Genomic DNA, 15,280 nt, shown 5'->3' on the forward strand with positions numbered 1-15,280 from the left:
CTGCACTGGGCATGAAGCCTACTTAAAAAAAAAAAAAAAAAAGAAGGAGTGTGATGGGAGAAAATCTTTGTTGATGATGGTTCTTAAGATACTGATTTCATTTATGCTGCTTATTAGCCTATAGTAGTTCTCATTGTCTATGGCAAACAGTTTGTTGATCAGAAACTAAAATGTCACTCTCCGATAGCTTGAGTTTCTCAGCTGTGAGAATTAGATAAATTTTGAAGGAGGGTCAGACACATTCCTTATGTTTTATCTAAGAGGAACCTCATAATCCACAGAGGTTATGTATTCAGTATGCACTGCATACCAGGAAAACTACAAGTACTGAATTTTATCTGTTTCTTCTTTCAAAAAGCATTTATTGAACGCTAGCTGTGATCTAGGTAATCTGCTACATGCTGGAGATTCTAAATGGATACAACACTGTCCCTACCCAAGGAGCTCTGTTTCTCCCATTACACTTAAAAAGTTCCTTGGGTATTTTATATTTCTGGAAATGAAGATATCTTTCAGTACCCCATATCATGTGATCTTGATGGGATGATCATAAAGCAACAATCATACTCTGGTGTTCTTTTATAGGACATGTAAACCTGTGTAATTATACTATTGCTTCAACTAACGGTGGAGTCTTTTTAAAATTTTTATCAGCCACCAGTAATAATGCCTCACCTAAACCTTATGGTCTGTGATATCATACGGTTCAATAAATTGTAGTAGAGGCAGTAGAGTGGAGTGGCAAAGAGTACAGTGGAGCTGGAGTGTCTGAGTTTGAATTCCAGTTGTTTTAATTACTAGCTGGGTCACCTTGGACAAATTACTTACTCCATCTGTACTTAATTCCTTTAATATATAAAATTGGGATAATAGTAATACTTTTTAGCAATATTAAGTGGATTAAATATACCGATAAATGTAAAAACACTTAAAACTCTGCTGGGCACCATGATATGCATTATATAGGGTGTTACCTATGATGGAGATGACTGTAAAAATGATGCAGCAGCAACAAATTACATTTAACAAGTTAAATACAGTCACGTTAAACCATTATATACTAAAACCTTTATGTAGTCTTAAGTTTTGAAACAAAACTTTGATCAGAAGAATAATTGTATAATTATGCAATAGACCTTTGAACATTGTAGGATTTAGGGGTGCTGACCCACACACAGTCGAAAATCCACATTTAACTTTTGACTCCCCAGAAACCTAGCTACTAATAGCCTACTGTTGACTGGAAGCCTTACTGATAGTATAAACAGTCAGTTAACACATATTTTGTATGTAATATCTATTATATGCCATATTCTTAGGATAATCTAGAGAAGAGTGTTATTAAGAAAATCACAAGGAAGATAAAATATACTTTTAGTATTATACTGTATCTTTAAAAAAATCTACATAAGTGGATCCACATAGTTCAAACCTGTGTTGTTAAAGGGTTAACTGTACTTTAGTAAAAAAGTGTTTTTGCAGGAAGTTTTAAAAATAAGAAAATAAATGTGTAATCCAAAAACCCTTGGTTTACATTCTGGCACACCAGTTCAGATCTTTTTATATGCAATTCCCCTTCCCTCCCCTCGTTGCTTTTTGATATTGCAGGGATACTCTTATCATTTGCTTCTCTGTTTATCATACACATTCCTTTCCATGCCATAAATATTCTTTAACAATTTCATTTTTAATGATTGCATGGTTATCCTTTTTTGTTATTGTAGTAAAATCTGTTTAACAGGTTTACTCTTGTTGGAAATTTAACTTGTTTCCATTTTTTTGCCTTCATAATCAGTGAAGCAATACACATCATCATAAGTATATTATTGCATTATCTCCATGACCGTTTCCTTAAGATAAACTCCCAAGAGTAGAATTGCTAGAACAAAGGCTTTGAAGAATTCTGTTGGCTAAAATTGCCAAAGCTTGTACCAGCTTACACAGTATTAGTAGGAGAATACCCATTCCTTATATCCTTACAGATGATGAGTTTTATACTTAAAAATTGCTTTTGCCAATTTGATGGCTAGAAATGATACCTGGTTTTAATTTGTATGCCAGGTTATATATATTTTTAAACTAATAGAATCATTTTTTTCTTACACATCAATTAAATACTTAAGATAGTCAACTAACCTCAGAATCCAATTTAGGATAAACTTTCAGTGCAAGCTTTTATCTTGCCAGACCTGTAAGTAGTTGTGTAATCATTTCGATAGTACCAGAGCCTCTGTCTCCTGAAATGATACTAAAACCCTGTCTTTTTTTTTTTTAAGTCCGACTTTAAGGTGAATTTTCCTCCTGTGTTTTTTTCTTCTGTCTTTAGCCAAGCCATAGTCGAAATCAGAGGCTATTTCTTATTCATTCTTTTTCCCTTACATGGGCATCTAGTATTTTGGATGGATGGTGGATGGACAGACAAACAAATGAACCAACATTTAGAACCTACCAGAAAAAGTAATCTTTTGGAAAGGCAGCATATTTTGATCCAAGATAGGAGAACCAGTTCCTGGTGCCCCAGTGATTCTTCTATTCACTTCTCTTATGACATCAGCAAGACGTAATCTTCCTGTGCCTCAGTTTACAGGGTCTTTTAACATAAGTACTTTTTCTGCCTTCTCAACTGTTGTTATCTTTAGTCCTTTTCATGTCATGCCTAAACTATTATAATTCTTCCCCACTGCCAACCTGACTGTTCCTTCTCTCATTTGTCTTTATACTAATATCCAGCAGTACCTATATCGTTCTTCTTTTTGGTAGTTTTTAACAGCAGCTCCCTTTGGTGTACAGGGTAAATATAATCCCCTTAGGTTTCCAATTTCCCACTTCTGAGCCCTTGTTCAAAATATTTTCTCACCTACAAATTCACCAGCTTCTTCCTTTGCTCTTATTTAAATCTTGCCCACACTTAAAAACTGGGCTTCATTTCCTCCTGTTCATGAAGACTTCTTGTACCACCATATCCCCATTTATGTTTCTTTTTCCCCTAACTCCCTGTTATACTTGCTAACTGTACATTGGTTTTCAACATAAGTCTGAGGAAGCCTGGGGATTTATAGCAGTGTTTCAGACACAATAAAAGAATAAGGAGGAAACCAAGGGCTCCATTCCCTCCTCCACCCAGTCTCCACTCTGCTTTTTCTATTTTATATGTTGAAATTTTATTTAAGATTTCCTTTGAAAATTTCTTCTTTGGGCAATATCATTTTTTATTCCTAACTTTATGAATAAATATTTTTTCTGTATAACTACAGGTTACTGTGAGACTAAAAGAGAAAAAAATATGACTTGAGAAGTCCTGTCAAATTAAGTAAATGTTACTTCCTCCATGGTCGTCTTTTGGAGTGAGAATTTGTTGGAAGCTAAAACATTTTCCACATTTTAATTTTTTTCATTCAACAGTCAAGCAGTTTCTAAACACTGAAAATTAATACGTTAGTAGACTTTTAGACATAAAAAATAAAAAGACACACATTTGTATTTCGAGAGAAGTACAGTCATAGACGTGCGTCCAAGTATATCTGTAGAACAAAGAAGGCCCATAGAAGCTGTGTGTATGTGAGTCAGGTTGTGCTTGCCTTCTAAGTCGTATCTTAATGGATAGAAGTTGCAAGGTAAACAAGGCAGAGAAGAACCTTCTAGGCAAAGAACAGAATATAGAAAGCTCAAAGACATGAAACAAGATATTGGGGAGTATTAATCAGTAGGGCTAGAACACAGGAGTCACTGATGAAATTGGAGGTAGTCTTATGCTGCCCAGTATGATGGCTACCTGCCACGTGTACCTACTTAAATTTAAATTAATTAAAATTTGAAATACAATTCTTTAACCATACTAGCCATATTTTAAGAACACATTAGGTATATATGCTAGTGGCCACTATATTGGACAGCACAGCTATAGAACATTTCCATCATCCTAGAAAATTCTATTGGACAGTGCCGAGCTGGATCACAGAGAACTTTGTGCATCTAATCAAAGAGTTGGACTTTTACCTTGTAGGCAGTTGTGAGCCTTTGAAGAGTCTTAAGCCAGGGAGAATGAGATTGGCATTTTTTCAAAGATTTTCAAATTTTCAGACACCTGATCTCACATACATAGTAGTTTTAGAATAAAAAAACTCCTATCTAGTACATGGTTTTTGCTGACAAAGTCTAATTAGAAGGGAGTTAGGTGGCTTGCGCCCCTGTAATTATTACAGTGGAAAAAAAAATAGAGAAAGGGTTTAAAAATAGCCTCTTAAGACTTCTAACTCTATTGGAGAACTCTTGAAAAGCTGTTGTTATTTTTTAGCTGAAATAATGTTGCTTTACCTTTTTTTTTTTTAAGTGAAGTTACTGGGTGATAAATGTTAGTGATAATGTTATGTGATAAAAATTTTCAAAAACTTTTGTTCAGGGTATTTGTATCTTTATTTTGTATCAGTATTTGCCATTAGGTTCTGAAAGCTAAGACTAATAACTGCCATGACCTGATAATAAACTTAACTGGATCAAGATGTTAAATAGAATTGTCATAGATTTATTAATCAAAGTAATTTAATTAGATTTACTAACAAAATAAAAATGTTGCTTTTAATAATATGAATTAAATCTTCATGCACATTTGCTAATTTGGGCCTTTTCTTCTAGTTAACCCAGTATCCACTCCAGTCGCGCTTCCCACACCAGCTCTTTCTCCAAGCTTGATAGCTGATCTTGAAGGTTTAAATTTGTCAACTACTTCATCAGTCATTACCGTAAGTAATTTTCTCAATATATTACCTCAGTTTGCATATGATACCATCGCATCTTTTTTATTAAAATGCAAATAATTGGATTCATAGTCTTTGAACACTTTCTTCTCTAAACAAGTCCAATGCAGATCTGACCTTTTAATTTTACAAATATTTTAAAAGTTTGCTCTTTCCCAACCATTATCCTCACAAATGACTTCTGCTTGTTATCCACATTTAATTATCATGTGTACGTTTTTCTCTGGCACTCTTACATATCTGTAGCATACAAGGGTTCTTTGCCACATTGAGTTAGTTTATATGTATAAATTCTGCCATAAAGAATTGTTGTCTGCGTTAGCAGACTTAAATTCCCAAAATCATTCGGATTCTGTTACACTGTTCTTTTATCATAGACTACTAAACTTACCTTTTATCAGTAGTCTTTTATCATAGACTACTAAAATTACCTGCCTGTTTTAATATTACTTATGTGGTAGGGCTTGAAGTGGGACAGAAGGCCTGCCTATCTCAAAATAGTGCCAAAGCCATCAGCCCATCGTAGTATCTGGAACTACAATAACTTTTTCTGTGTTAGTGTATTATATCCACTTATCTTTTCCTCTAAATCAGGCGTGCTGCCTAGGATGTATAATCTGTTGATACGCTTGACCTCCTTTTAACTTGTTTTCAGAAACCTGACGAACTAAGAGATAAAGTAGTAAGATCTGATGGGAACACAGGTAGCTTGAACAGATCTGGTTTATCACTGGTTCCCAGGGTGGGCAGAGTATTGCAGACATAATTGGTGATCTGAGCTCCTGGGGAACCCCGAGCTGGTTCTGCCAGAAGTGGGAAAGAGGAGCATCTAATTCTTGTACATTGTTATAAAAGATTTTCCCATCATAGCAAATGTGAGACCAGGGACATTTGGCTTAGGAAGCACAAAATGAAACTATTAAGTTGACAATGCTGTTTTAAGGTATAGAATGCGATTATCTCTTTAACCGCTCAGAAATGAGGAAGAACGATATGTGGGTTTTAGTTTTTCCCTTCTTGTTGCCAAAAGGAGAAGGCACATTGAAAGAGATGGGGGGAGACAGTGAAAATAAGCAGTTAAGTCTTTCTTATTTAAGTAATCAAGTATTTCTTGAGTCTTTGAGTAGTCTATAAAGAAAAGTAGTGAAAAATCTGTTGTGAAGCAGTTAGTCCTTGAGGGGAAGGGAGGGCCCTAAAAACTTGGGAGGCAGTAAGGTAGTGGATAAATAACTTGGGTTCTGATACCAGATGACCAGGGCACAAATCTCTGTTTAACCACTTACTAGCTGTGTGGTTGGGCAAATTGGTGTGTAACTTTTCTGTACCTCACCTTCCTGTGAATACCATACATACCTCATAGGATTGTTATGGCATTAATGAGATAATAAATGTAAAGCTCTTAGAACAGTGACTGGCACATTGTCATCACTCAATAAATAATAACTAATATTTTTGAAAGTGATACAATATGTGATAATGGATCCTGAGTAGACTCTCATACTTTATTAGCTCTTAGAAGAATACAGTTGAGATTAGAAAACCTTGCAGTAAATTTTCATTCATCACAAACTAATTGAAGGACTCACCCTTCATTCTAAGAAAAATATTTATTGGGATGGCCTCTTCAAAGGAAAAGAAAAGCACTGCATCCTAACAGTATACAAAAAAAGCCCTGCCAAATAGGCAAAATTGGGTAAGGGGGGTGGGAGATACAGCCTTCCAGTCGCGGAATGAATAAGTCATGGGAATTAAAGGCACAACATAGGGAATACAGCCCATGATCTTGTAATAATGTATGGTGACAGGTGGTAGCGACATTTGTGGTGAGCATAGCATAATATATAGTGACGCTGAAGCATTGTGCTATATACCTGAAACTATATTTGTGTGTCATCTATACTCAAAAAAAAGAATTTTTTTTAAAGACTGTCAGGTTCAACCGTGTGAAGCAGGATCACCAACTTATCCCCAAAAGCTAACAAAAGATAAAAACAAATAGTAGTAATAAGAATGGCAACCAGATGGGGCACCTGGGTGGCTCTGTCAGTTGAGCATCTGACTTTGGCTCAGGTCATGATTTCACGGTGTGGGAGTTTGAGCCTTGCTTTGGGCTCCGTGCTGTCAGTGCAAAGCCCGCTTGTATCCTCTGTCACCCTCTCTCTCTCTCTCTGCACCTCCCCTGCTCGCCCTCTCTCTCAAAAATAGAAAAATAAACATTAGGGGAAAAAAGAATGGCAACCAGAAATTCACTAGCAACAATCAAATAAGGAAAGGTAGCACTTTGAAAAGTGGAACGTATAGAAATAAACTGAATATTCTGGTACCGAATGGTATGGCTCCTAATCTCACCTCCAGCCCTCAAAACAGTACTTAAAAAAGAAGGTTAATCAAGCAAATTAATCAAGTTTTTTCATTATGTATCTGAATTTAGAAAGAAGTAAGATTAAAGACATCAGAAGAAAAATCAAGAAAGACCTTTAAAGATTATAACCCTCATATAATGGTATGGAACCTTAATAAATATGGGAGCCTTTTGGATCCTGAAATGAAATTCTTAGATAAGAGTACATCAATAATTTTTAAATCAATATGTTGTCCTTATTGAGTAGAAAGAAGAAGTAAAAGTAATTTGTAATAAAGTAATAGTTACATTGCTATATAAACGCTTGTCTGTGGCTGTCCTAGAAACATACTTAAGTGGTTAAATAATGCTGGCACTGATATGTAGAACCACCATGAATGTGACTGATGTAGGTGTATCAGCAACTCAAATAGTGTGGATTGAGGTGTTGCCATCAGCAACATAATTTTCCAAAATGTTGAACAATTTCGAGTAGTTGTGTTTATATGACCTCATAGTCCATAGATGATTTTTATTTATTCCAGTAGATTATTTAAATTTATTTTCCTTGTGTATTTGGTAGAATATGGGTATATTTTATTTTTTGAAATTATGAAAACATTTACAATGAAACCCAAAGGAGAGTTCCTTTTTTACATTAAATATTTTTCAAGTGAACATTTTTACTGTTTGTTCTAACCATTTAAATTTTCTATTCAGAACACAGAGATTTTTTTAACATAATTCCAAATGAATATCATGATCATTGTAAGGAAAGGCCTAGTTTTTGAAACAATGATAAAGAAGATGCATAAACACAGTATTTGTTTCAGTCTTAGTTGAGATTAATTGGCAGTTGGACAACAGATGGTTAAAAATGAAGAAACATTTTATTTCCTGCTGTAGTATGTCCGTGAACAAACTATAACTTTTTTAGTGAATTATTAACCCTATTTTTTTTTACTAGATTATTGCTAGGCTAAGAGTTTCTAAATTGTTTCACATTAAGCCCCAGGAATTCAGAAGCAGCAATCCTCAGGTTGTTACAGCTTCTGGAGGGGATGAGAAAAAAGTGAGGTGGGGGAAAAGATAATTTGCATATAAGGTTAAATGAGAAATAAGAATAAAATTGTTCACCTCTGGTATTAGAAATGTTGGAGTGAGAATTGGTGTTTCTGCTTTAAATAATTTTTTCACATTTGGGACACAAAAGTATTAAAGTGAATTCAGCACTTAAAGTTACCTCTGAAAACTTTTTCTGTATTTTTTACTGATAAACATCAACATGAAATCTTATCTCATTCTTTGCATTTTTTGTTTCTTCTCAAACTAGTTTTATAAGAAAGATTGTTAATTTGCTTACTTAGTGTTTCAGATTTATGTTTCTATGGAAAAATGACTTCTGCGTTCAATCCCTAAAATGCTTTGAAACCCATGAGGGAGGTGTAGTACCTGTGGTTCTTCAGCACCTAGCCACAAGTCAGAAGGCTTCCATGGGAATATACTTTTTAAGGGTTCTAGTTTACTTTAGACAGTCAGGGCAACATTTAGGAAATGTATTGAATTTAGAGCCCCGATGCCCGATACCTATCCTTGGCTGAGCTACTTATTATCATGGCTAGGCGCGTCTTTGACTTGTGTAGAGTTTAATTTTTGAATTTGTGAAATGGAGATAATGCTGTCCCTAGACACTTAATTGTGTTTTCATGAAAAATAAATGAAATAATGAGCCTGAAAATGTTTGAATTCTGTTCTGTGGCTAAGGTCATGTGCAGTGAGAAGAGACAGATAGGGATGGAATTCTAGGAAACATCATGCTTTAAAGGCAACAAAGAAAAAAAGCCAAGAAGATGAATTTGGAAGAAGGTGAATTGTAGAACATGGTATCAGGAAACTCAGATCAGGAAGGGAAACAGGCAAAGCATCTGATTGTAGTAAATGCTACACTGGACGTATAAATCTGCTTAGGTACAACTGGATGACAAAGATCTCTTCGAAAAGAATTTGCATATGTGACTGAGAACTGAATCTAGGAGAATAGTAAGAGTTTGTCTAGGTGGCTAGGTTAGAGCAAGATTGATGTCACTGACCCAGGAAATAGGGTATGCAAAGGCTTGAGGTGTGAACAAGCTTGGGGTATTAGAGAAACAGTAATTCAGTGTGACTAAAGCGTAGCACAGATAGGTTGGAATAACCAAATCTGATGTTGGAAAAGTATGTTGGTGGCATACTGGCATGGGAAAATTGTAATAATGATTTCTTAACTTACTCCTTTCCAATATTTTCATGTTATAGTACACATAGAAAAGTGATAATACTTGTGATGTGCATTGGGGGTAAGCAGTGATTTCTGTAGGAGGCAGAATGTACCCAACTCAGGAGCTCCAGCTACCACAGGCCCCCCCTGGCATTCCCAAGGGCTAATGGTGGGGGCAACATCACAACAGACCCGTAACCTATTTGTGGCTCATTAGTGAGGAAGCACTGACTTAGTTGCCCTAATATAAGAGATTTGATCTTCATGGATCACAATCCCCAAGTGGAATTAACTTATGAGGGTGCAGGAGATTCATTTAAAAAGAGATCATTATAGAAAACAGGTAATAAATTGAGGAATGGTAAGTAATCCCGACAACAGTCCATGAACGAGAAACGAGAGTTGCAAAAAGAAAAGCCTTATTTGATACAGTATACTATTTGAAGTTACCAAACTCCATGTAAAGTCCACAGTCCTGCACACTGCTAACTTGGCCCAAGACTACTGAGACCAAATACAGGGTTAGGGGTTTCCTAAAACTACCCTCGGGGCACCTGGGTGGCGCAGTCGGTTAAGCGTCCGACTTCAGCCAGGTCACGATCTCGCGGTCCGTGGGTTCGAGCCCCGCGTCAGGCTCTGGGCTGATGGCTCAGAGCCTGGAGCCTGTTTCCAATTCTGTGTCTCCCTCTCTCTCTGCCCCTCCCCCGTTCATGCTCTGTCTCTCTCTGTCCCAAAAATAAATAAACGTTGAAAAAGAAAATTAAAAAAAAATAAAATAAAATAAAACTACCCTCAAGCTTGATAATTCAGTAAAACAATTCACAGAACTCAGGAAAGCACTATACTTAACATTACAGTTTTATGATAGCAATAGGATACAAATTAGATCCAGTGAAAGGAAGAAACACAGAAATTCTGGATGGGTTTTAGATTCAAAGTTTCTGGGTCACCCTACTGGCGTCAAAGTATGTCAGTACACATGGAGTATTATCCTTCACATAAGCTGTCTGGGGCCCACTGTGAATCACTTCCTCAGCATCGTGTCAGGTTTGGTCCGGTAGGTGCTCACCATGAATAAGTAGGCAGTCCTCTCATTCAGGATATTCCAAAGGTTTAGAGGTTACATCTCAAGAGCTAGGACAAAGTCCAGACCTGTCTTTGAAAAATTCTTTACTACGCATGTGCCAGTAAATGTTTCATTCATTGCACACAGTTTTATTCAGGCCAGAATATGAGGCAGATGCCAAAGATACAGTGAACCACATGGACTAGGCTTCTGCCCTCATGGAGTTTACAGTTGAGCAACAAAATAAAGAAAAATTTCTCCAAGGGTACATAATTATAGTATACCAAGTGTTTTTATTTTGGAACATTTGGTAGTTTCTCTAGATACAGGTTGTCATTATTTGTCATTATTTCTCTGATTTTATGTTGGCTAAACTCCGCAGTCTGACTTAGCTTTCTCTGTGCTTATTATAGCTTAAAATCTAACAAGAGTTACTTTTGACATTTCACAGTTAAAATTTAGGTATCTGAACGGCTTTTCCTCTCCGACAAGAAGTAGAAGAATAATTTTCACAGTCCATGCTGTTCACCACCTGCTTTCCTTAAATTGCCACTGTGAAACATGACTTCCTCACTTAATGATGGAATAAAGCCTCATCATGCCTGGGTGAAAACAGTGGCAACAGTAGCCTTAAACTAAGGTCTGTGCGTGTTGTTACAGGTAGCCAGCATGGGATTTACTGTGACCAGCAAAAGAATGGCGTTAAAGTTGTCATTATGACCAAGAAGCCATGTAACTAAGGTCCTTCCACCCCCTCAAGGATTTTGAAGCTAAAGGATAGGAAGAAGTAACCCGTTATGTAATGCACTTGAATTTTGGCAGGGAGAGTGAAGAAAAGGCATTTTCTCATACACAAATCAAATTTAGCATCTGAAATTAGTGTTTATCACTAGTTCTGTCAAGTTTCTTATCTAAGGAATATAGAAAAATGACTAGCAACTAGGCTTAGAGCTTTTGCTGTTGACACATTGGCAACTAATGAAGTTACAACTGTCCATGATTAGGGATGAGGTAGATCCTGACCCTGTTTGTGTTATAGGAACTTAATTGGAAAATAGAGAAGAATGACTGTCATAACTGCTTTGTTGTGCAGGTTACTATATCAGTTTTAAAAGAACATAAATAACAAACCATAATTCATGAAACAGAATCTGATTTACTCAGTCTGAAATTTACTAAACAGAATTTGGAATTATTAGGATAATTGCATACTCTAATGATAACAATTATAATTGTAGTTAATTTCTGTTTCTCTTAAGTGGGCTTTTATATTAAGTAGATCTCTCTGTCTGTCTAAATGTCTGTCTGTCTGTCTGTCTGTCTCTCTTTTAACTAATGCTAGGCTAGGGCATTTTAGTTTTGTTTCCCAGTCAGCTTGTCCTGTTGTGCCAGAGCACCAGCTTTCTTCTTGTTTGTCTGCAAGAACACAATTTCTTTGAGGGAGTCTTTATTGATACAAGCATTTACGAAGTTGTAAATGACTGTATGGTCTCATTCCCAAAACAAATGATAATATATCTGTGGTAAAGTTTGTTCTCTAATATGGTGGAAGAATTGTCTTTTAAAAAACGTATATTTTTTTACATTTTAAACACTTAAGGTATATTCAGGTCCCAGGCTAAGAGTTGAGTCTAGCTAAGATCAAATTCCTTTGAGTTTAGAGGAGGAAGAAAGAAATGATAAGTCAAAATTAAAAATAATTTTGTCATTTTAAATTTGGGAAAAATCCTTTATTTGTTCTGATGAAAATGTCAGTAGTCATGGAACTGTGGCAAAAATAATGAAAAATCATTGGCCTGGGTCTGCTTAAATTGAAAACATTTTTTAATTAAAGTTTGACAGTATTTTGTGCTTCCATTGCCTAGCCATGTCCCATCTTATTCTTTCATTCAATTCTCCTCTGGGTATGAGTTGATTTAATTTTTAAATTAAACTTTAAGGTGTACCATACTACTGCTTCATTTATTTATTTTTATTTTATTTTTTCATTTATTTACTGCTTCATTTTATTTATGAGACTACTTAGAAAGTCTTATAGTTAATACCAGACCATTCTCATCTCTCCCTTTCTTACCTTATTAAAAGCAGCTGCTTTTTTAAAATGATTGTTATTCATTTTTAGTTTCAGGGTTTTTTGGAAAAAAAATGGGTTTTTTTGGCTTAAGTAAATGTATGCCAATCTTATCCCTGACTGGTGTATAATACTTCTAATGCTTTGTCGATATTGTAATAAAATTATCCACAATTAAAAAACCATTATATCAGATGCTAATTAATGAGCTAGTAATGGGTTGGGCCCCCCAAAAAAGCAGGTCACCTGACAAGATAAAGAAAATATGTATATAAACCTACAAGAAACTGAGAGATTAAAGAGGCAGTGTTAAAGAAAGCCTTGGGCCTTTCTTTTTCTCTTCTTGCTACAACTAGCTCCTTTCATTTGCTATGGATTCACTCTTTTCAGAGCTGTGACTATTCCTGGAACATCTACCAACTTCTTTTCCACAATAATGATTTTTAGTTTATATTTATGATAATTAAGTGTACTATAGTAGGAAATGAGGTTCTTAAAAGATTCATTTAAAAAAGATTGAATCTTTTCTGACAGTTTTATTTTATGTATCCAGAGTTGATTGGACTTCAACTGTTACTGTGTTACTGTCAACTGGTACATTTCAAATTTTGTTGCTTGTGTTGAATTGTAGTATTTGTAGTGAAATATACTTTTTTTAAGCTTTAGAGTATCTTAGATTATTACATATTAGCCAGTTGTGTATTAATTATTATGTAATCATATATCAGCCAAGTTAACTTCTGTTACCTTTGTTCTTCTTTAAAAAGCTTGCAAAAACTTGCATGAACATAGGGTAGGGTATGGTATAGAATATTTATATTAATAGTATTGGATCTTCTAACATGAGAAACCTAACCTAAACATGGAAAATATTATTGTGATACTTAGAAAAACTTTGTTTCTCTTCAGAGGAGAAGAAAATGAATTAAACTACAGGGCACATGCCCAACTAACACTAAAAAATTAATTTATTACCAGAGAGAGGAGAGCATGGAGTAAAAATAGATAAGTACAGTATATGACCCTAATATCAAAGGAAAGTAAAAGCCACTTATCTTAGAATATATCAGACACACTATTATTCAAATCATTCAGGAATGTAATTACAGACAGCTTTTATAGGCCTATCAATAAGGGTTATTTCTTTAAATTTGCAGCTGTTCCACATTACTGAATATATAAATATCTCCCCCAAATGTTAAATTAATACTGAAGATCTATTTTACAATTCTGCGTGCACATACACACACACGCACACATACACAAACAAAATACCGGTAAGTTTTACTTTAAAATGCACAATTTAGATTAAGAGAGATACCAGTCAAATGTAATGTGTATATCTTGTTTGAATCCTTATTCAAGCAAACCAACTCTGAAAAGACTTGTGTGATAGTCAAGGAAATGTGAACACTGTTTTACATGAAATTAAAGGGAAGGTTTTTTTTCTTTTAGATGTAATAATAGTATTGGACTTTTCATTAAAAATCTTTACCTTTTGGATATACTAATCAAACTGTTATGCAATTAGATCATATCTGGAATTTGCTTTTAAATCATTTAGAAGTAAAGAATTGGATTATAGTTTGGACAGATGTTGAAAATTTTTGAAACTTAGGAGAAACTAGTTATTCATTATCTTCCTACTTTCACATACGTTTGAAAGTTTTCATAGGAAGAAGAAGTTTTTAAAAATACATTATTTCAGAAACTCATTTATTTCATATTTTCACTGAAATTTTAACATTCATGCTTCATAGAATATGTAACCTGATAAAATTACCTTGTAAATTTAAACTAGTACATCAAAATTTAAGTTCAGTTCAGATTGTCATCTGTGAAATTAGAAGTCTGTAATAGATTGTTTTTTTTAAGACTTCTTCCAATACTAAATCTCTTGAAGTCTGTGGTAAATTAAGTGAAGAGATGCCAATGACTTCAGTAAACATCAGTGTCAGCATAGGGGAAAGGTGCCTTATCTTTTATATTAGAAATGTATTATAGATCTAATATAAGACTTAGACTGAGTAACTGAAAGATAGGACAGGGCCTATTTATTGACCTTTCTGTTCCCAGTGTTTGATGCATAATAGGTGCTCATCAAAAGTGTGTTAAATGAATGAAATTAATCTTTTTTTCTTTTTTCTAGCTTAATCATGATAGAATCCATTCCCATTGATGTCATTGTGAAGGACTGTATTATTAATAAGTTAGGTGGTTGTTACATCACAAAAAATTATTCCTGTCCTGCACATAACTAAAAGGTAGTGGGGCTCCTTATTTAGCATGTAGCATTTAAGACATAAAATGGAGAATTAAGTTACTGCTTTAAATTGTTTAACTAAATGTATCTCAATAACCTATTCTTTATATATCCTTAATATTCGTCTTCATTTGGCAAAAAATAAAGCATGGTAAACTGAGAAACTAAAAATACAATTTTTATTTTATGTTCCTGTCAATAGAACAGATCTCCTAAAAATTTAAAGCACATCTTTCTAAGGTAACATTTACCTCCTCACATCTTTAGCAGCTATCAGACATGACATGGGACATATTCATTGACCCTAAAAATTTTCATCAGAATCATGCACTGAAAGGGGGCAGCCCCAGCTAGACAAGAGGCTCATTTCAATTTTAACGGCTGTAATTAAAGGTTAATTTACTGAGTCAGGATTAACGAGGAAAGTACAAATGATAGGCAAGCAGCTGCCTTTATAATACAAGATTAGAACAATGCAATTACAATAAGAATTAGAAAAAATCAACTTCCAGAAAGGGTCCTTTAATG

The 15,280-nt window shown here is 34.7% G+C and overlaps 1 protein-coding gene across 2 annotated transcripts in view; it reads left to right on the forward strand.

Moving 5' to 3' along the window:
- Positions 1 to 15,280, forward strand: part of AP3B1 (adaptor related protein complex 3 subunit beta 1) — a 269,037-nt gene that overhangs the window by 195,725 nt on the left and 58,032 nt on the right. For both annotated transcript variants that reach the window (XM_040450164.1, XM_040450154.1), the window contains exon 22: positions 4,633 to 4,739. In XM_040450164.1, the coding sequence (XP_040306098.1) occupies positions 4,633 to 4,739 (107 nt within the window). The remainder of the gene's footprint in view (positions 1 to 4,632; positions 4,740 to 15,280) is intronic.

This window comes from Herpailurus yagouaroundi, unplaced genomic scaffold (genome assembly GCF_014898765.1).
Source record: "Herpailurus yagouaroundi ecotype Mexico unplaced genomic scaffold, PumYag 29, whole genome shotgun sequence".
Classification (NCBI taxonomy): domain Eukaryota; kingdom Metazoa; phylum Chordata; class Mammalia; order Carnivora; family Felidae; genus Herpailurus; species Herpailurus yagouaroundi.